This window comes from Salvelinus alpinus, chromosome 3 (assembly GCF_045679555.1).
Source record: "Salvelinus alpinus chromosome 3, SLU_Salpinus.1, whole genome shotgun sequence".
In the NCBI taxonomy this organism is placed as follows: Eukaryota; Metazoa; Chordata; class Actinopteri; order Salmoniformes; family Salmonidae; genus Salvelinus; species Salvelinus alpinus.
In genome coordinates, this window is record NC_092088.1 from 28,783,260 (window position 1) to 28,806,029 (window position 22,770).

Genomic DNA, 22,770 nt, shown 5'->3' on the forward strand with positions numbered 1-22,770 from the left:
TTTTGTCCTATAACTGTCGCTAATGTGCAAGTGAAGCCGGCTAACTGTTTGTCTGTACTGTATGTATCCTGTCGTGGGCACCTTGCCTTCTCCATTAGCCATTTTATCAAGCGTAGCAGGGTAGACTAGGGCTAATTTAATTTGACATTAGCAATTCTTATTCACAATCATTCCAATGATTAGAATAATTGGCATTACCTCACTTTCCTTTTTTCTCAGACTTGCAAACAGGTCCTCCGCACCAGGAACGGACAGAGCACACTGCGATTATTGCAGGTGTGGTGGCAGCCCTCATTCTGCTGGTAGCCTTAACCCTTTTGGCTGTCTACTATATCAACACACACCCCACTGTTGCTCCTCCATTCTACCTCATGCAGGTGAGACTGAGAGCAGGCCCTTACAGAATTAGATAAATTACACCTGAATGCTCTGTTATTATATAGAAATGCCTAGAGCAGGGATGCATGACTCAATTTAAGCTATGATCAACTGCATGAAAAGATTAATTACATGCCACAAAGAAACGATAGGTAGCAGGATTTCGGCCCTTGAGGGCCAGATGTGCTGGGTTGTGTTCAGTAAGGCACACTGGAGCCGGAAACAAAAATCTACGTTTTTATTGGACACATTCAGGTAGAACCTCCCCGTTTCACTCCGTTTCAAAATGGTTGTTCCCTACTGAACACAACCTTGGTCTAGGGCTGTACTGTACTCATGGACGTGACTAATCCTGGTTGGGTCAAATGTCTGTCGTTCACAGCGACACACCAATAACTACTGGCCATCTATGAAGTTCCGCAACCAGAGCTGTCACTCCACCTATGCTGAGGTGGAGCTTGGGGGTCACGATAAGGAGGGCTTCATTGAGGCCGAACAGTGCTGCTAAGTAGGCTGGACTTCCGGGGCAAAGTTGCCATTTTGGGGATTAAAAAAGGAACTAGAGGGGACAGAAATGCAAAACTTCCCTTATTCCTACTATGGTGGACAATGTGTAACTGCTTGTAGAGAACAGTCCTTTGTCTGTTTTTTCTGTGTCTCTCGCTCTTCGCCTGTCCAACATGCAGCAGCTGTCTATGGCCCTGTTTGAATACTCTAATAATATATTCTTCCTCCTTCCCTTCCTTGAGGTAAGCACAAATCTAGCATAATTTGATAGGTGAGCAAGAAGTCCACTACATTGATTTCACCAATCATATCATATCAGATCAGCGATAACTTCGAGGAAGGAGGGCCTACAGTGCCTTCGGAAAGTATTCAGACCCCTTGGCTTTTTCCACATTTTGTTACGGTACAGCCTGACTCTAAACTTGATTTAATCGTTTTTTCCCCACATCAATCTACACACAATACCCCATAATGACAAAGAATCTAATTTTTTTTAGAAATGTTTTCTAATTTATAAAAAATAATAAGCTGAAATATCACATTTAGATAAGTATTCAGACCCTTTACTCAGTACTTTGTTGAGGCACCTTTGGCAGCGATTACAGCCTTGAGTCTTCTTGGGTGTTATTCTACAATTTTGGCACACCTACACTACCGGTCAAAAATAATAGTGAAGACATCAAAACTATGAAATAGCACATATTGAATCATGTAGTAACCAAAAAAGTGTTAAGCAAATAAATATATATTTTATATTTGAGCTTCTTCAAATAGCCACCCTTTGCCTTGATGACAGCTTTGCTCTCAACCAGCTTCATGAGGTGGTCACCTGGAATGCATTTCAATTAACAGGTGTGATTAAAGTTCACTTGTGGAATTTCTTTCCTTCTTAATGCGTTTGAGACAATCAGTTGTGCTGTGACAAGGTAGGGGGGTATACAGAAGACAGTCCAATTTGGTAAAAGACCAAGTCCATATTATGGCAAGAACAGCTCAAATCAGCGATGAGCAACGACAGTCCATCATTACTTTAAGACATGAAGGTCAATCAATCTGGAAAATTTCCCGAAATTTGAAAGTTTCTTCAAGTGCAGTCGCAAAAACCATCAAGCGCTATGATGAAACTGGCTCTCATGAGGACCGACACAGGAATGGAAGACCCAGAAGTACCTCTGCTGCAGAGGATAAGTTCATTAGAGTTACCAGCCTCAGAGATTGCAGCCCAAATAAATGCTTCACAGAGTTCAAGTAACAGACACATCTCAACATCAACTGTTCAGAGGAGACTGTGTGAATCAGGCCTTCATGGTTGAACTACTGCAAAGAAACCACTACTAAAGGACACCGATAAGAAGAGGCTTGCTTGGGCCAAGAAACACGAGCAATGGACATTAGACCGGTGGCAATTTGTCCTTTGGTCTGGAGTCCAAATTGGAATTTTTGTTTCCAACAGCCATGGTTTTGTGAGACGCGGTGTAGGTGAACGGATGATCTCCGCATGTGTATTTCCCACCGTAAAAAATTGAGTAGGGGGTGTTATGGTGTGGTGGGGGTGATTTGCTGGTGACACTGTCTGTGATTTATTTAGAAATCAATGCACACTTAACCAGCATGGCTACCACAGCATTCTGCAGCGATATGCCATCCCATCTGGTTTGGGCTTAGTGGGACTATCATTTGTTTTTCAACAAGATAATGACCCAACACACCTCCAGGCTGTGTAAGGGCTATTTGACCAAGAAGGAGAGTGATGGAGTGCTGCATTCGATGACCTGGCCTGCACAATCCCCCGACCTCAACCACATTGAGATGGTTTTGGATGAGTCGGACCACAGAGTGAAGGAAAATCAGCCAACAAGTGCTCAGCATATGTGGGAACTCCTTCAAGACTGTTGGAAAAGCATTCCAGGTGAAGCTGGTTGAGAGAATGCCAAGAGTATGCAAAGCTGTCATCAACTTTGAAGAATCTGAAATATAAAATATATTTTGATTTGTTTAACACTTTTTGGTTACTACATGATTCCATATGTGTTATTTCATCGTTTTGATGTCTTCACTATTATTCTACAATGTAAAAAATATTAAAAATAAAGAAAAACCCTTGAATGAGTAGGTGTTCTTAAACTTTTGACCGGTAGTGTTTATTTCTTCCATTCTTCTCTGCAGATCCTCTCAAGCTCTGTCAGGTTGGATGGGGAACATTGCTGCACAGCTATTTTCAGGTCTTTCCAGAGATGTTCGATCGAGTTCAACTCCGGGCTCAGGCTGTGCCACTCAAGGACATTCAGAGATTCCTGGGTTGCCTTGGTTGTGTGTTTAGGGTCATTGTCCTGTTGGATGTTGATCGGTCGCCCCAGTTGGAGGTCCTGAGCTCTCTGGAGCAGGTTTTCATCAAAGATCTCTCTGTACTTTTCTCTGTTCATCTTTACCTCGATTCTGACAAGTCTCCCAGTTCCTGCCACCGAAAAACATCCCCACAGAATGATGCTGCCACCAACATGCTACACCTTAGGGATGGTGCCAGGTTTCCTCCAAACTTGACGCTTGGCATTCAGGCCAAAGAGTTCAGTCTTGGTTTCATCAGGCCAGAGAAGCTTGTTTCTCATGGTCTGAGAGTCTTTAGGTGCCGTTTGGCAAACTCCATGCGGGCTGTCATGTGCTTTTTACTGAGGAGTGGCTTCTGTCTGGCCACTCTACCATAAAGGCCTGATTGGTGGAGTGCTGCAAAGATGGTTGTCCTTCTGAAAGAATCTCCACAGAGGAACTCTTGAGCTTTGTCAGTGACCAACGGGTTCTTGGTCACCTCCTTGACCAAGGCCCTTCTCCCCCAATTGCTCAGTTTGGCCCGGGCGGCCAGCTCTAGGAAGAGTCTTGGTGGTTCCAAACTTCTTCCATTTAAGAATGATGGAGGCCACTGTGTTCTTGGCGACCTTCAATGCTGCAGAAATTTTGTTGGTACCCTTACCCAGATCTGTGCCTCGACACAATCCTGTCTCGGAGCTCTACAGACAATTCCTTCGCCTCATGGCTTGGTTTTTGCTCTGACATGCACTGTCAACTGTGGGACCTTATATAGACAGGTGTGTGCCTTTCCAAATAATGTCCAATCAATTGAATTTACCACAGATGGACTCCAATCAAGTTGTAGAAACATCTCAAGGATGATCAATGGAATCAGGATGCACCTGAGCTCAATTTCGAGTCTCATAGCAAAGGGTCTGAATACTTAAGTAAATAATGTATTTCTGTTTTAGTTTTTTTACATTTGCAAACATTTCTAAAAACGTTTTTTCTTGCTGAGGACTTGCTGAGGATTCTTAAAAAATATATATATTTTAGAATAAGGCTGTAACGTAGCAAAATGTGGAAAAGGGGGTCTGAATACTTTCCGAAGGCACTGTATGTATAATCAGAGAGGATGGATGTTGGGAAAACTCCATCTGAGAGAAAAGAGCTGAATACACATTGCGTGTAAAGTCAGGGAATGGTACAGACACACTAGCCTTCATTACTGCAAACCAATGTACAGTTCAACTTTATAATGGCTGTGTTTTAATTTTGTTCTGTTTTGAGAAGATATCTTGTGTTTTCTAAAATGTCTTGGTTGGTGAACAACCATTGAGTTACAGTATATGTACAATACTATAGCCACATGGACTTCACTATAACAGATATCTTTTAGTGATTCTAATGATCATTATTGCCATGAACCACTTTGGAAAAACCTGGTTACATTGTTTTGGAGAAATTTACTTTCATTAAGTTTAGCATATGAAGAAAAATATGTTTTGTTTGACATCAGTACTGTTTGAAAATGTTCCAATAAAAACTTGTGGTTGGTTTTGATAAAATCCTTGAGTCGCTCAAATAAATTAGCACTTTTCAAGCACATGGTCAGTCATGGCATAGCCTATACAGTTGTTCAAGGTTTTAGTACACAATTATGAGCCGAGGCCAGAGAGAAATACGCAAAGCGAGAGGTTTTACAAGAAAATAGGTCCACAATAATATGCCCTGCAAAGTGAGGATTTTTTTAAATGGAGGTGAATGACAACATGTTGAATTTGGTCTACAAAATGTTTCATTGCTAATTTGCTACGTGAGACTTATTTGATCGAATACATACATTTCGTAATGGTTAGGTTGTTCGAATGCGCTGATATACAGTGCCATGAAAAAAGTATTTGCACACTTCCTAATTTTCTCTATTTTTGCATATTTCTGACACGGAGGGCTCTATTTTAGGCTGCCTTTAAGGTGGCGCTAGTGTCAAACGCACATAAAAACTGACACACTGGCATTTTACAACCCTAACGCCAAGTTCGGCAATTTACCAGTCTAACATCAGTATGATTTTGCTCAGATGCACATGGAACAAGATATGCTTTTGGTGCCTGTATACTTCATATTTATGAACATATTAAAAACCAAGCATAACTTCCCTCCTCTCAATGAATGCTGTTTTCCTTTCACCCTGCTCAATGTAATCAAGTAGGCTAGTCAAGACCGTTGATAAAGTGTTGGCTGGTGAGGCCGCTTGGAAATAAATCTTAATCACCAAGGCTTTATTAAAATATCAAGTTTGAGAGGAGCAAAACAGTGACCTGACATTCCCTTTTCATCTATGTATTGTAGGCAGGCCTACATTATTTTAGCCATGCTTTGGACATGCGTAAAAACCCCCTCCATGATGTAGACTACGCGTCCATACCTATCATGAAAACAAGAGATGAGAACCTCGGTGAATACCGGCAAACCTCATATTTAGACTTATTTCCTGTAACAGTAGTTTGTTTTTCTGTAAAAAAAAATCAGCCCAAGCCCACTGTAGGCTACCCTTACTTACCCTAGGTCTACTGTAAGAAAAGCTGGTTCAACAGCAACGCCTTGTGTGTTTTTTTACCCTGGCGATTTTATGGTATTGTTACGTTTTACATGTATTTATTGTTGTTGAAAGAAACTAACAGATTGCTTGTTTTTTGTTTCATTTTATTCAAACCAAACTTATTAGAATGATTCCCTGTCCTGGTTTTATGGTAAGAAGTGTGAATGTGATCTGCAAGATGGTTCCAATATGTACTGTATACAGACACAAATATAAACTCAACATGTAAAGTTTTGGTTCCATGTTTCATGAGCTGAAATAAAAGATCCCAGAAATCTTCCATATGCACAAAAAAGCTTATTTCTCTCAAATTATGTTCACACATTTCTCCTTTGACACGATAATCCATCCACCGGACAGGTCTGGCATATCAAGAAGCTGATTAAACACCATGATCATTACGCTGGGGACAATAAAAGCTCAATCTAAAATGTGCACTTTTGTCACACAACACAACGCCACAGATTTTTGAGGGAGCGTGCAATTGGCATGCTGACTGCAGGAATGTTCACCAGAGCTGTTGCCAGAGAATTGAATGTTAATTTCTCTACCATAATTTGCCTCCAACGTTTTTTTATTTTTATTTGGCAACCGCAGACCACGTGTAACCATGCCAGCCAAGGACCCCCGCATCCGGCTTCTTCACCTGCAGGATCGTCTGAGACCAGCCACCCGGACAGCTGATGAAACTGTGGGTTTGCACAACTGAAGAATGTTGGCTCATCATCCTCGTAACCGAATTCAGTGGGCATACTGGATGAATTCACAGATGAATCCCGGTTTCAACTGTACCGTGCAGATGGCAGACCGTGTGTATGGCGTTGTGTGTGCGAGCGGTTTGATGATGTCAACATTGTGAACAGAGTGCCCCATGGTGGCGGCGGAGTTATGGTATGGTCAGGCATAAGCTACGGTCTACGACCACAAATGCATTTTATCTATGGCAATTTGAATTGAACACATCTCTGTGCTCTGAGTGCACCTGCAACCACTTTCCCTTGTTAAATACCGGAGTTCCTTTGTCTTTTAGTTCAGTGCCAAACAACCCATGCAGTTGTGAAGTACTCTCCTGCATTTAGCCTTTTATTTCTGTTATCTGTGCATCACAGTACCCAAACCTAAATATTGTTTACGTTTTACTTGCTTTTTCATGTGTATAGATGCTCATTTAGACACACCGTTGTTTATTAGTTGTAGAATGTTTTGCTGTGGCTGCGTATGGATAGTGAAGTTGGATATGCCTTGAAATTAATATATTTTGTAAATGTTTAAGAAACAATTTAGGTTATATGATGAAATATGTATGACGAGGAATAATATGTTTGATGTAAAAATGTGTTAATGCAAATGTTTTGTTTTCTGTTTTTTTTTGCACACACTCACTTATGGAAATGGATCATTGAAATGATAAAACAAATGGGAGCTGCAACTCTCTAGAATGCATCCTCAAGTCTCTCTCCCTATCCTTGTACTCTAACTGGGACTCCTGTACCAGCTCCTACCTTCACACAGTACAAAATAGGCAACCTGCCATAACAAATGGTCTTTTGGCCTGATGTGGCGTGGGATACAGGTGTTCGCATGGATACGAACCTCAATTCCTCCACCCTCAATGGGGAACCACAGCCTGACTCCGCCATAGTCGTGCCCGGCACAAGTGGGATGCAAGTGGAACCGTCACTGTCTCACAGCCAAGTGCAGCAAGTGCACATCCAGCAGGAGCAAGGCCGAAAGAGGAGCCTGTTTTGGGTGGAAAGAGCTGCAGGGGGAAACAGCCCCCAACCCATTTGAGAGACAATTAGGTTTTTTCCCACATAACCCAATCTCAGAAGAGATTATCCACACAACCACAGCAGCTATTTGTAAACACCATCCCTCTTCCTCAGAGCCTATGGAGTCTCCAACACATGAAGGCCTGCCATTTCATCAGTCTCTGGAAGACACCTCACAGAGGAGGCAAACTGGGGGATCAGAGCGACGTTCTGTTGAATCTCTCAGATCCACTAAATCATCTCATTCAATGAGGGCCACTCGTCATATCATTAATCTCAGAGCTGTGGGAGTGGATGGAGTGGTGTCACATCAGAGGCCCTGAGTGACTCACAAGCTGCTTCTCTCAAGAAATGTATGAAGCTCCTTAAAGTAGGTCAAATGCCAAATCATAGAGGACACTCAAGCTGACGAGAACTGTAGGCGCATGGATGCTCAAACACGAAGCCTTTGAAGCACGCAAACCCATAGCCAAACAGCAAGAAAGACTGCTACGGCAAGCTGAAGGGGATCTGGAGGGGATTTGGAGAGGAACCAACAGAAAAGTGGTGAACCTGACCCAGAGCAGGTTCCCCCCCCCCCCAACAATAGAGGTCATGGCTCTCGTCAACAGATGGAGGGGCTTACAGGAGCAGGCAGGGTACCACAATCTTTCATTTTGTCATTCTCCTCTGCCAGTGAGGAGTCAGATGGTGAATCACAGGTTCATGAATCAGAAATCGATGTTCAAAATCCGGATGGATCTCAGGATCAGTCACATGACAGCCCACTTGGAGTTTGCCAAAAGGCACCTAAAGGACTCTAAGACCATGAGAAGCAAGATTCTCTGGTCTGATGAAACCAAGATTAACTATTTTGCTTGAATGCCAAGTGTCACGTTTGGCGGAAACCTGGCACCATCCCTACGGTGAAGCATGGGGGTGGCAGCATCATGCTGTGGAGATGTTTTTCAGCGGCAGGTACTGGAAGACTAGTCAGGATCGAGGGAAAGATGAATGGAGCAAAGTACAGAGAGATCTTTGATGATAACCTGCTCCAGAGCACTCAGGACCTCAGACTGGGCTGAAGGTTCACCTTCCAACAGGAAAACGACCCAAAGCACACAGCCAAGACAACGCAGGAGTGGCTTCGAGACAAGTCTCTAAAAATCCTTGAATGGCCCAGCCAGAGCCCGGACTTGAACCACATTGAACATTTCTGGAGAGACCTGAAAATAGCTTTGCAGCAACCCTCCCCATCCAACCTGAAAGAGCTTAAGAGGATTTGCAGAGAAGAATGGGAGAAACTCCCCAAATATAGGTGTGCCAAGCTTGTACCATAATACCCAAGAAGACTCAAGGCTGTAATTGCTGCCAAAGATGCTTCAACAAAGCACTGAGTAAAGGGTCTGAATAATTACGTAAATGTGATATTTATTTATTTTTATACATTTGCAAAAATGTCCAAGAACCTATTTTTCCTTTGTCATTATAGGGGTACTGTGTGTAGATTGATGAGCAAAAATGGCTGTAACTTAACAAAATATGGAAAAAGTGAAATGGTCTGAATACTTCCCGAATGCACTGTATGCATAAAATATTTTGCTTCCTCTTTCAAAACATAATTTCGTATCGAACACCAGGCTGTAGTGATGCAGTGCCTAAGACTTCTGCGCCACTCGGGAGGCCGATAGCACTTCTATGATGAAGATTCAAAAAAAACTTGCATTTTTCACAATTTTCCATCCAATTCGCTTGATTAAAAAAAAAAATGTATTACATGTGATTGTTCTTGAATAAGTTCCTCTAATTATTTTAGTTTTTCCTCTGACTTATTTTGTGCCTCTCTAGTACAGTTGCCATTACCATCTACCTGCTCTGTTATTTCCTCCATTTCCTTTATTAGTCCAATCTCTTTTGCCCTAAAATGCTTTTGTTACAATGATGAGTATCGTATTGAAAGGCCTCTAAAGGTACATTTGAAAGTGACCCATACAAGGGGATCTGCTGTGCCTATGTTGTGCAGAAAAAATGGAAATTATAAATTATTTTGTCTTAGTGAACAAATTGTCATCCAGTAGGCTTTGATTAAATGTCCTATATCCCTGTCCACGTGGAAATTCTGTAAGAGTTACGTGGAGGACATTTCAATGATTGGTCCGATCGCATTCCGTCTCCTATTAATACTTTTAAAACTTTTGATGCCAGCAAAAACGAGACGAGGAAGTTAATCAAGACAGCTTGCTTGATTAAGCCTCTTCCATGTATATCTTTCTAGGTCAGGGTTTTTCAGCCTCGATATATCCACTAGTTCTAATGTATCCATGATATTCGTGTTCTCCTTAAGCACGAGGGTGATAGTTTGTAGTGTGATTTCCTTTACGATCCATCGAGGGACTTAAAACCTTATTATAATCTCCCACCATAATAATAGATTAATTTGTTACTTGTGAGCTCAATAGATTATTATATCTATTTTCGAAGAAGTGTAGATCATCATTATTTGGCCGATATAGATTAAATAACCAGATCCGTTTTTGGTTCAATAGCATATTTAAAAGGATCTATCTTCCTTGAGGATCTGTTCGCACAGTTTGTACTACCGGATCAAAATTGTTGTTAATTAATATAATCACCCCTTTTGAGTTTCTTTGCCCATGACAAAAATATATTTCTCCCTCCCAGTCCTTTTTCCATAGAACATCATTTTATTTTTTTATGATCTGCTAAGCCATTACGATTGTAACTGGCTATACTTATTTCCTCACTTACCATAATGATACCCAAGTTTCAATTATACTTACCGCAACCAACGTTTGTAACCTTAACATCAAAAAGCACCATGATGATTGTGTCCATATAGCTGTACCACAATATTTGCACTGTTAAGCATACTGTAGCTGCAACTAGGTAGACCTCTAATTGTCCTAATATTCCACCCACCAAAACCTCCCCCCATATCTAGGTCTGTTGTCACTACGACCATCTCCCTGACTCATGACACACCTTTGCGTCCTAAGGCAAACCTTTGGCCGCCAATTGGTGTAGGCCAGAGAGAAATATGGGCCGATAACATCATTCAATACTGCCACCCTTCACTCACACATTCAAAGCCCCATAGGTCTATTGCATGTCTATGAGGGTGCTTTTTAAGAGAGAACTAAAACAAATAACATGGAAAACAGTCAGAGAAATAAAATAATAATAATAATAGATCGTATTATAAAAAATAATTACAGCACAATATTATAGATGTATGCTCATATTAGGAAAGTCCTAGCAAAGGCCATAAGCATGTCAGCCCAGCCTGCTCAGTTCATTGGATCAAATAGTTTTAAAAACAATTATACAATTTTAAGAGAAAAAATACCTTCTATAAATATCGCAAGACCAGTTCTTTATGTCCATTACATGCACGCTGCCTATCGGCCGAGAAACGTATTATGTCCTGTTATATTCCGGCAAAAAGGAAGAATGAAAAAGAAACACGTATTTTAACAGCCAGTAAAAATGTGTCTTCACTCTAAAAAAAAAAAAAAGGTTCCTGGAGTGTCTTTTAGGGGTTCTTCAAATTGACATTGTGGGGGAACCCCTATAAGTTCTTCAAAGACCCCTTCCAAAAGGGTTCTTCAAATAACCCCTTTTAATGGATCCTTGAAGAACCTTTTGAAGAACATTTTTAACTACCCCCCCTCCCCTATTAATCTTATTATTAATAATAATAATAATAATACACATGAACAATAACAACAATAACACAATATTTTAGTTGTCAATGTTTATTATGATTTTAGTGGCAAAGCAGAATAAAAAAATCTAAATATGCGGTAAACTCCCAGCAGAGACCCAAGTCCAATGGGTTTTTCCTCTGGCGTGTTGATGTTAATGTGTTGATGTTCTCCATATCCATAGCCAGAATGATTTTGCAGTGCGTGGTGATTGAACAGATTTCCTGTTATATTCATCAGAGGTGTAGGGAGGGTGACGTCTGTGAATCCCCCAAATAGTAAATACACAGATGATAAAAAAAAACGTGCAGACGACAGTATTCATACCTTGTTTTTTTGTGGTGAATGTGAATGAAAAAAACTGTTTTAATAACGGTTTTCATACACACACCTTGTCCATAATGTAGAGGCCTATGGGATATTCATTAAAGAGGTAAAGGAGGAGGATGGTAAATGTGATCTGCATAATATCATACCAATACCAATTGACATACCATTGTACGCCTCCTTGTCTGTATACCTACAGACATAGACACAAAGGGGAGCAGTTCAGTCATCTGCACCCAATACAGCTAGCCTCCAACATATTCTTATAACCCACATATTCTTGCCTCTTTGTTGATTGATATCCATTGAATCCATTTTCTGTTTTAGAAAGATTTGCACAAATATGAAAAGATAGATGGTATCCTCAGAAAACAGTATCAATTTACTATATCATACAAGAGACAAATCTTACCTTAAATTGAGATTTTTACATTTTTCAGTTAAGTGCCTGCACCTGCTCTCCTTTCAAATTCAAATCCAAATGTTTCAGCTGGGCAGTTAGGTTTGTGCAAGAAACCCCACAAACTAAAGAGGTTCCTCGATGAGCCCCACCTCCTTGGAAGATCCTTTTGTGTGAAATTTTCAGTGCCGAGAACCCTAAAGTTCTTCAAAGAACTTTGAGGATCTTAGAAGAACCCTTGTTGAACCCCTAATGTTTAGAGTGTACACATCACACTAGACATGAAGGGATATATACATTTAACTTACAATCGACCCTGACAAAGCCATGGAACGATAGCAAAGAAGACATGCAGAGCGAGTAAACCTGTAAAACCAACCTTCTCTCCACCCACACACATTTTTGTTTTTATTCCAGGGTCGTTGCTATATCACTTCGGCTGTTTTACACATAGGCCTATATCATTAGAATATAAAGGTAGCGTATATAGCTCGTGTAAAAATATAATATACTTCTCACTTAGAGAAGTGCTTCCATAAGCCAGTTATTGTGTTGGAGCTACCGCTAACTTAAATCGGTTTAACCCAATCGGTTTAATCAATCCATTTGCCGGTGTGTATCTGAACATTAATATGTCCTTCACATTTTTAAGATTGTAAAAAGATAATGACACCAATTATTATAGGATCGTATAGGCCTACTCCAGTAGAGAATCTAGACAGGTTTTTAATTCTTAAATTTTTTATCCTAGCCCTACAGTACATTAGATATATTCATATTTATTTAGTTTTACCTTCAATTCTATTCGTTCCGATTCACATCTGCCAAAAATGGCCACACTATATAACAGCTTTTAAGTCATAATATACCACGATCTCTACAATGACGCCATATCACAACCTTGTTTTTTGATTATTATTATTTTACAGTAAATAAATAAACAAAATTTAAAAAAGGTCAGCCTTACCCATCTTCGCCTTCCCCTAGATCCAACCTGATTTTAAGTCCACATAGTCCAAAGTTCCATATTGCCTGAGTAAAAAAAGGATAAGTCCATCATATCCATTTCACCTTCCCATAAGTACAACCTTATTTTAAGTCCACGGTTCCGTACTGCATGAATAGACATAGAAAATATTTTAAAAAGAGTCCATCTTGCATAAACATAACATTTTTTTAATGTATCCATAACTGTAATGTGGTGCGATGTGTATCGGGGACTACTTCAGCAGGAGGTAGCTATCACTCCCAGCCATGTTGTAATCTTCGAGTCCTTGAACACTTGGTTGTTTACTTATTATTGATCTCCACTAGACTAAAGTTCTGCTTCTCTGCTCGGAGCCATTTGAAAGTGGTGTACAGGGCACGTCTTCTCTCCAATATTTAATGGGCAATTTGTTCATTAATAGAGAACGGGTGTTCTTCAGCTCCCTACCCTGTTGTAGAAAGACAATCTTCATTTTGTGGTGAGTTAGCCTAGCTACTATCGGACAGGGCCTTCCCTCCACTCTGCCACCGAAATGGTGAGCCCTTTGAAAATCGATTGTATCCACCTGTTCGTCAGTCATCTTGAGATGACCTTTAATGAAAACCTTTACTTTTTCCTCCATTGTTTTTGTTTTCATCCCCCTTTTTTCCCATTATGACAATATTAATTAGTCTTCATACTTCCATTCCTGTTTTTAAGGCCTGAACCTCCCCCAGTAGACCAGGCAATAGATCCATATTTTTTAACTGCTCGCTCATGCTTGTAAGCCATGCTCTATCTTCTGGAGACAAATAAAAACCTTCCCTTCCAATGTTAAACTTGGAATTTTAGATTATGACTTCCCTTCAGTTTTGCTTGCAGAGCTCGAGGAGAAGTCTTCTCTTGTTCGCTTCGATGTATCTGATTCTTTTTTGAGCATATCAAAATGCTGATCAATAAATAGTTCAAGATGATCTCTATATTATCCAGGATGTGTGTTTCTCAGTTAACATCTAATTGTCACGTTCCTGACCTGTTTTCCTTGTTTTTGTATGTGTTTAGTTGGTCAGGGCGTGAGTTGGGGTGGGCATTCTATGTTATGTGTTTCTATGTTGGGTTAAATGTGTTGCCTGATATGGTTCTCAATTAGAGGCAGGTGTTTGACGTTTCCTCTGATTGAGAACCATATTAAGGTAGGCTGTTCTCACTGTTTGTTTGTGGGTGATTGTTCCTGTGTCTGTGTCCGTTGCACCACACGGGACTGTTTCGTTTGTTCATTCGTTTGGATAGTTTTTCCTGTTCGTGCGTTCTTCGTGTCTATATGTAAGTTCTTATGTTCAGGTCAGTCTACGTCGTTTGTTTGTTATTTTGTTAATTATCAAGTGTAGTTCGTGTCAGTGTTCGTCTTGTCAAATAAATTCATTATGTCTACATTCAACGCTGCATTTTGGTCCGACCCTTACTCCTCATCCGAGGAGGAGGCATTAGACAGCCGTTACACTAATCCTCAAAATCATGATTAATTCCTGGGACAAGCTGTACCTACCTTTCTGCCATTTGACACGTCATCAGTCACCTCCCAGCAAGTTATCGGCGTCACTGACTAGCCGTGGGGTCCAAACCCAAATGTCACCTCAACCAGTGCTTCCAAGTAGGGTTCTGGACTCACCTCAGACTCCAATGATAACTAGTGGGGTCCAAATAGGAGCGCTTCTCCAGCCTTCCCTGCTTAGCTGGGTTCCAAACGCACCTCAACCTTCTGGGCCACTCCCACCAGAACAATGCCAGTGGGCCCACTCTGGCACTGGCTCTGCTCCACAGCATCTACCCTCCTGGCCTTCCACTCAGAACCTGACGGGTGGAGCACCCTAGCCCCTTTCTCTCACTATCGCTACCATAGCCTGACAATGGGGCCAACATGATGGAGCTCCTTGTTGCCTCCGTGTACCCAGACCTAAGCTGCCTTACTTTGAAAGTGGGAAAGAGAGTGATTTCATCATCTCGAAGATGGCCCTAGACAGCCTCCTAGGTAACGATGGTCACCTCTCAGAGCAGTACAAATTTCAAGTGCTCCTGGATCGTCTGAACTGCCAAGTGCACAGAAACTGGTGAAGTCATACATATATAACACCAGGCCATACACCTCAACTCTCAATGCCCCGAATGCCAAGTATGGATGGCCCCATCAGCTCGTGCAGCATCAAACTGTCAATGTCCTCAATGCGCCACATGTGAGGGTAGATAACACAGCCTTCCAAGAATTTTCTCTTTCCATCCAATCCTTGATAGGCATGCTGCAGACATTGGAAGATGACCAGGGTGCTGAGCTCAAGTGTGGTTCACATGTGGACCGGTTGCTGTGTAAACTGCCACCTGCATACCGTGATGGGTTTTCCTCTTAATAAGGATCTGGCCCTTTTTAATTTTTTTTGCCTAAAATGACATACCCAAATCCAACTGCCAGTAGCTCAGGACCTGAAGCAAGGATATGCATATTCTTAATACCATTAGAGAGGAAACACTTTGAAGTTTGTGCAAATGTGAAATTAATGTAGGTGAATATAAAACAACAAATATTGTATTATTCCAGCCCAGTCACAATTTAGATTTGGCCACTAGTGGCAGCAGTGTATGTGCAACGTTTTAGACTGATCCAATGAACCATTGTAAAGCTGTTCAAAATGTGGTATCAAGACTGCCCAAATGTGTCTAATTGGTTTATTAATACATTTTCAAGATCATAATTGTTCACTCTCCTTAAACATTAGCATAGTATTTTTTCACTGAAATAGCTACTGTAAATTGGACAGTGCAGTTAGATTACCTTTCTGGCCATATCAGATATGTCTATGTCCTGGGAAATGTTTTTTGTTACTTACAACCTTATGCTATGACACCAATCCCGCAGAGGAATCGGTGCTAGACTCGTGGTATCTTAGGAGATGTAGCAGGCCAAACCTATGCCCTCCAGAACCTGTCTGACTGGTTGCAGGTGAAAGCAAGAGCCAAAAGACTCTCCCAGACAGCTTCTCTACCAGGACAAGGGGGAGGTTAACCGGAAAGAACCATGGCGCCTGGGTACCACCAACATGTTCCTGACTAGTGAACGTGACCACAAACAAGCCAGTTACAGCTCTCCTCATGGTAAGCAGCAACAATCAAGCCAGAACAAGCCCAAGTTTAAATAATGTTGTCTTTACTGTGAAGGGGAAGAAGACTTCCTAGGCTCATGTCCTGAGTTCAAACCACTCACGAGGGAGAAGGTCAGGGATTGGATCTCAGTTAAAAACTGTTGCTGGAGGTGGGGGCGAAAACACTCACCAAAGGAATGCAACCTAAGAAAGCCATGCAACACCTGCAAGAAGTTACACCTCACCCTGCTACATGAGGTCATACGGCAAGAGCACAGGAGCGTCCTTATGGTCAGCACAAACAAAGCTGAGACGGGGGTCCTCTACCTTGACCGACCAACCCACTCATTACGGGTGATGTTAAAAGTGATCAGTCATCCTTTATCATGGTGAGGAGGCAATGGAGACATATGCCATTCTTGATGACGGCTCAGAACGTTCCATCGTTCTCCCTGCAGCTCCCTATTGCTTTGGGTTAGGGGGTGAACCATAGGTACTGAGCATTTGAACTATACGTCAAGATGTACTCCAAGTAAGTGAAGCTTCTGTGTCATTCACCATACCCCCTGAAGGAGACAGCGGCACCCGGTATCAAGTCCACAATGCTTTCACAGCGGACATTCTCAGCCTAGCTGAGCACACCTCCCCCTCTGACATGCTTCAGAGGAGATGGACTCACCGCTGCCACAGATCCTCAGGGCACCGCCTCTATTGCTCATAGGGTCTGACCATCCACACCTGTTGGTCTCCATTGAGCCAGTCCGTACTGGCCCTCTGGGAGGCCCTGTCGCTGTCCACACCTTGCTTGATTGGGCTGTGCAGGGCCCGGGAAGCCTGATGTCACACACATATGTCAAGCAATGCCTATTCACTACCATTGCTTCCCCAGCCACTGGATTCCTGAAGAATGTAGAGAATCTATGGCAATTAGACACATTCCACCATCGAGACAAAAAGGAAGTGACACATTCCAAACAAGATCAGCATGCCTTGAATCTCCTGGAGAAGACCACAAGGATCTTGGTGGATGGGGGTCCAGAGATATCCAACGCCTCTACTCATGCAGCTGTGGGCTCTTGGGGGCCCAGTGTAGAGGCGTCAAGCATGGTCAAGCATGTCTTCTATGTTGACAACTGCCTCCAAAGTCTACCCACGAAGACAGATGCAAGGTCGCTGATGGACAGGCTGCGCTGCTGCCTCTTAGATGGGGGGGGGTCGAGGTCATGCAATGGGTCAGTAACATACCCTCTGTTGTGGAACACCTTCCTCCAAAAGTGAGGTCAGAGAGCAGTGAGTTATGGCTCTCCCAGTCCACCATCGATCCACAAGAACCAACTCTGGGCCTGAGCTGGAGCTGTCAGCCAGACACCCTCGGTTACAAACATTGACCTGTCCGGAGAGAAGAGGAACCGACCCTGAAGGTAATTTACAGAGTGTTGGCCAGCCGATATGATCCCTTAGGTTACATCCTCCCTTTTACAACCCGGGCAACGTTTTTGTACAGGACCTCTGGTGCAGCAAGAGGGGCTGGGATGACCTCGTACAGCCTGACTGCCTGATGGAAGACATGGGAACGTGAGCTCTCAGACCTCTCCAACATAACTATGCCCAGATCCTATGTGCCCCCAAGGGCAGACAATCAGATGGTAGAACGTGAACTGCACACTTTCTGTGACTCATCAGAGTGAGACTATGGGGCAGTAGCTTATCTCCTTACCCAGGACTCCCAAGGCCACATCGCTGTCTCCAAACAGTCGTCTCACACTCACCTGAGTTGAATCTGGCTCCTGGGGAAGGCCCCTTCCTGTGGCATGCAAGCCAACTCCACCTTATCCTCCAGTGAAAGGGGGGTCAGATCCTCATAGTGTTCCCACTGTGCGTCACAGTACCCAAAAGGGAGTTTTATTTGCTTTTTCATGTGTATAGATGCACATTTAGACACACTGGTTTTTTACTGGTAGAATGTTTTGATGTTGCTGCGTGTGGATAGTAATATTGGATATGCCTTGAGATTAATATACTTTGTAAATGTGTAGGAAATAATTTAGGTTATATGATGAAATATGTATGATGAGGAATAATGTTTGATGTAGAATATCCTAATGCAAATATTTTGTTTACTGTTTATTTTTAGCACACACACTTATGGAAATGGTTAATTGAAAGGATAAAATAAATGGGAGCTGCAACTCTCTAAAACGGAACCTCAAGTCTCTCTCCCTATCCTTGTACTCTAACCCGGGACACCTGCACCTGTATCAGCTCCTACCTCACTCAGTGCATTCAAAATAGGCAACCTGCCTTAACAGTTATGCAAAAACAATTAGCTGTGTCGTGGACAGGAAAGTTTGTTACTCATTATGTTACATGTCATACAAAACAATATTCAAAGCTTTTTAGATGCTAATAATGTTATGGTCCACTGTCTCGATGTGGGAAAGAGACCGGGAGCGACAGGTAACATTATAGAGGGTTGCCAGTTGACGTATGAACAGTGTCAACCTGTCATTCAGGGCAGGTGGGGCAGAGCCTCAAATTTTTTGCTAAATAAAAAAAATACAACAAATAATGTATATACAATTGAAGTCGGAAGTTTACATACACTTAGGTTGGAGTCATTAAAACTCGTTTTTCAACCACTCCACAAAATTCTTGTTAACAAACTATAGTTTTGGCAAGTCGGTTAGGAAATCTACTTTGTGCATGACAAAAGTCATTTTTCCAACAATTGTTTACAGACAGATTATTTCACTTATTCACTGTATCAAAATTCCAGTGGGTCAGAAGTTTACATACACTAAGTTGACTGTGCCTTTAAACAGCTTGAAAAATTCCAGAAAATGATGTCATGGCTTTAGAAGCTTCTGATAGGCTAATTGACATAATTTGAGTCAATTGGAGGTGTACCTGTGGATGTATATCAAGACCTACCTTCAAGCTCAGTGCCTCTTTGCTTGACATCATGGGAAAATTCAAAGAAATCAGAAAAGACCTCACAAAAAAAATTGTAGACCTCCACAAGTCTGGTTCATCCTTGGGAGCAAGGATGAAGAACACCATCCCAACTGTGAAGCACGGGGGTGGCAGCATCATGTTGTGGGGGTGCTTTGCTGCAGGAGAGACTGGTGCACTTCACAAAATAGATGGCATCACGAGGTAGGAAAATGATGTGGATATATTGAAGCAACATCTCAAGACATCAGTCAGGAAGTTAAAGCTTGGTCGCAAATGGGTCTTCCAAATGGACAATGACCCCAAGCATACTTTCAAAGTTGTGGCAAAATGGCTTAAGGACAACAAAGTCAAGGTATTGGAGAGGCCATCACAAAGCCCTCAATCCTATAGAAAATTTGTGGGCAGAACTGAAAACGTGTGTGCGAGCAAGGCCTACAAACCCGACTCAGTTACACATGCTCTGTCAGGAGGAATGGGCCACAATTCACCCAACTCATTGTGGGAAGCTTGTGGAAGGCTACCCAAAATGTTTGACCCAAGTTAAACAATTTAAAGGCAATGCTACCAAATAGTAATTGAGTGTATGTAAACTTCTGACCCACTGGGAATGTGATGAAAGAAATAAAAGCTGAAATAAATCATTCTCTCTACTATTATTCTGACATTTCACATTCTTAAAATAGTGGTGATCCTAACTCACCTAAGACAGGGAATTTTTATTAGGATTAAATGTCAGGAATTGTGAAAAACTGAGTTTAAATGTTTTTGGCTAAGGTGTATGTAAACTTCTGACTTCAACTGTGTGTGTGTGTGTGTGTGTGTGTGTGTGTGTGTGTGTGTGTGTGTGTGTGTGGTTTGCGTGTTATTTTGGCATTAATACGTGTCACATATCAGTTTGCAAACAAAATGATTTCAAATAAGGTTATATCTACAATATCTTTGACTGGACTGATCATGTCAACATCATAATTTCACAATCTTAGCTAGCAGTCATCATCATGAATCAAGTCTACTGGTAAATCATTTTTAATCCTTGTCATATAAAGAGAAATTATAGATAAAACGTATCGGTGCTCATCGGCCGTTGAACATAAACATTCCACAACACGTTGAAAATCGCAAATTCAGCAATGAGGTGATTGTAATGAATCGGGGAGTTTGCCCCACCAAAATGTACATGCTAAAATCGCCACTGCGTATGACTCCTTCTGGCAGCTATTTTCTAATACCACTGCATCAATTCTTTCAACAACTGCTGAGTGGCTACCCCAAGCTGCATGATAACGTTGATTAAAACTAGTTGATTCATCACCACGGTCAATTTCTGTGCAGTATTTGGCTGCTCTAACAAGGCAGAAAGACAACGGATTTACAGATTACCCACAATTATGAAACACCAAGGAGATAAGACTCAAAGAACTGAAAAAAAAACAGAGAAAAAAACATTTTGCTCGTCAAGACCTGAACCCACTGGTAAATATGATAGATTTTTTTGTTTCTTTCATCTGTTATGCGAACCAGGTGTTAACAAGACTAAGTTGGCCAACTTTAGCTAGCTAGATAGCTTATAATGACACAAGGCAAGACCCAGATACAGACACGGGAGGCAGATGGTTTGAGCTCTGATATTTATTATTGTCCAAGGGGTAGGCAAAAGGTTGGTCAGGCAAGAGTTCATAACCAGGTCAGAGTCCAAAACGGTACAGGGCAGCAGGCAGGCTCGAGGTCAAGGGCAGACAGAATGGTCAGGCAAGTGTCAGAACCTGGTGGATGAGAAAAACAGAGGCTGGGCAGCAAAAAAAAATCTTTCTTTCTTTTTTCTTTTTTTCTTTTTTTAACAGGAGCTAGGAGAAAACCGCTAATTGACTTGGCAAACAAGATGAACTGGCACAGACAGACAGAAAACACAGGTATAAATACACAGGGGATAATGGGGAAGATGGGTGACACCTGGAGGGGGTGGAGACAAGCGCAAGGACAGGTGAAACAGATCAGGGTGTGACATAGCTTGTAGTCTAGCTATTAGCCTGTATCTCTTCCATAGGCAGTGCGGTGTGTGAGTTTCTAGTTTTGGGGAAGCCATTTTTTTTCACCATAAAAATGCACTTTTATAACAAAGGATTGCATGCATGTATCATCGCATTTGCAGACTAATGTAAGCCTGCTATTCCTAATGTGATGAGTAGATTGGATAGTCATAATTTAGGCTATTAATGAGCGTATAGTGGCATAGGCCTATAGGCTATATCAGATGTTTCTTTCCTTTGCACTGGAAAAGTGTGGCCTTTGATAAACATTTCATGTAATTCTTCTACACTTTAAATGACAATCTTTTTTTGAATACGACAATAGACGAGGCCTACTTTCAGACACTGACAACAGATCAATAAAAACAACCTTGTCTTGAATGCAACCATGTCATCTAGGCCTACTGTATGATAAGGGGTGATGGCTAGAAGGGATTTCCTTTTATTTTAGCTAACCCTAACTCTTAACCTAAGTCTCCTAACCTGCTGCGAAAAGTAAAATCTGCAGCAACATCCGTTTCTCCTTTTACTACTTTGTCCTTTTCCAGATAAGAAAGGAGACATCCTTCAGTTATACAACGTGGTTGCCATATGCTGTGTTTACGTCAATCTGAATGATTCTGTTGTGCCATTTAAGTAAAGAGCACCTTCACCTTGTCGTCATGACAAAAGTGCCCCCTTAAATCATATGAACATATAAAATGTCATTTGGAACATGTATACTGAACAAAAAGAAATGCAACATGCAACAATTAACAATTTTAGTTACAGTTCACATAAGGAAATCAATCAATTGAAATTTCATTAGGCCCTAATCAATGGATTTCAGACTGCTGAGGGGAGGACAGCTCATAAATGGCTGGAACTGAGTGAATGGAATGGCATCAAGCATGGAAACCATGTGTTTGCTGTATTTGATACCATTCAGCTCCAGCCATTACCACGAGCCCATCCTTCCCAATTTAGGTGCCACCAACCTCTTGTGCTGGGAATACAAATATGCATCTGTTAGTCACAGATAAAAAAGGTAGGGGCGTGGATCAGTAAACCAGTCAGTATCTGGTATGACCACCATTTGACTCTTGCAGCATGACACCTCTCCTTCACATAGAGTTGATCGGGCTTGATTATGGAATGTTTTCCCAACTTCTCTTCAATGGCTGTGCGAAATTGCTGGATATTGGCGGGAAACGGAACACTGTAGTACACGTCGGTCGAGAGCATCCCAAACATGCTCAATGGGTGACTTTTCTGGTGAGTATGCAGGCATTGGAAGAACTGGGACATTTTCAGCTTCCAGGAATTGTGTACAGATCCTTGGAACATGGGGCCGTGTATTACCATGCTGAAACATGAGATGATGGCGGAGGAATGGCACGACGATGGGACTCGGGATCTCGTCAAGGTATCTCCGCATTCAAATTGCCATAGATAAAATGCAATTGTGGTTGTAGACCGTAGCTTATGCCTGCCCATACCATAACCCCAGTGCCACCATGGGGTACTCTGTTCACAACGTTGACATCAGCAAATTGCTCCCCCACACAACGCCATATGTACGTGTGCACGGGTGCATTGCAAATGCCCGTAAGGCAAATGCCATCATACTGTAGCTGTGGATCCTAACTCCGGTCCTCGAGTACCGCCAACAGTAGACATTTTTATTGTAGCCCGAGACAAGCACACCTGATTCAACTAATCAGGCCCTCAATGAGTT

General features: G+C 41.9%; 1 protein-coding gene across 2 annotated transcripts in view; it reads left to right on the top strand.

Moving 5' to 3' along the window:
* The window catches only part of plxdc1 (plexin domain containing 1), a 113,170-nt gene extending 107,120 nt beyond the window's left edge, over window positions 1-6,050 (top strand). For both annotated transcript variants that reach the window (XM_071392436.1, XM_071392437.1), the window contains 2 exons: window positions 220-377; window positions 761-6,050. In XM_071392436.1, the coding sequence (XP_071248537.1) occupies window positions 220-377; window positions 761-886 (284 nt within the window). In that variant the 3' untranslated portion in view covers window positions 887-6,050. The remainder of the gene's footprint in view (window positions 1-219; window positions 378-760) is intronic.
* Window positions 6,051-22,770: the final 16,720 nt, after the last annotated feature.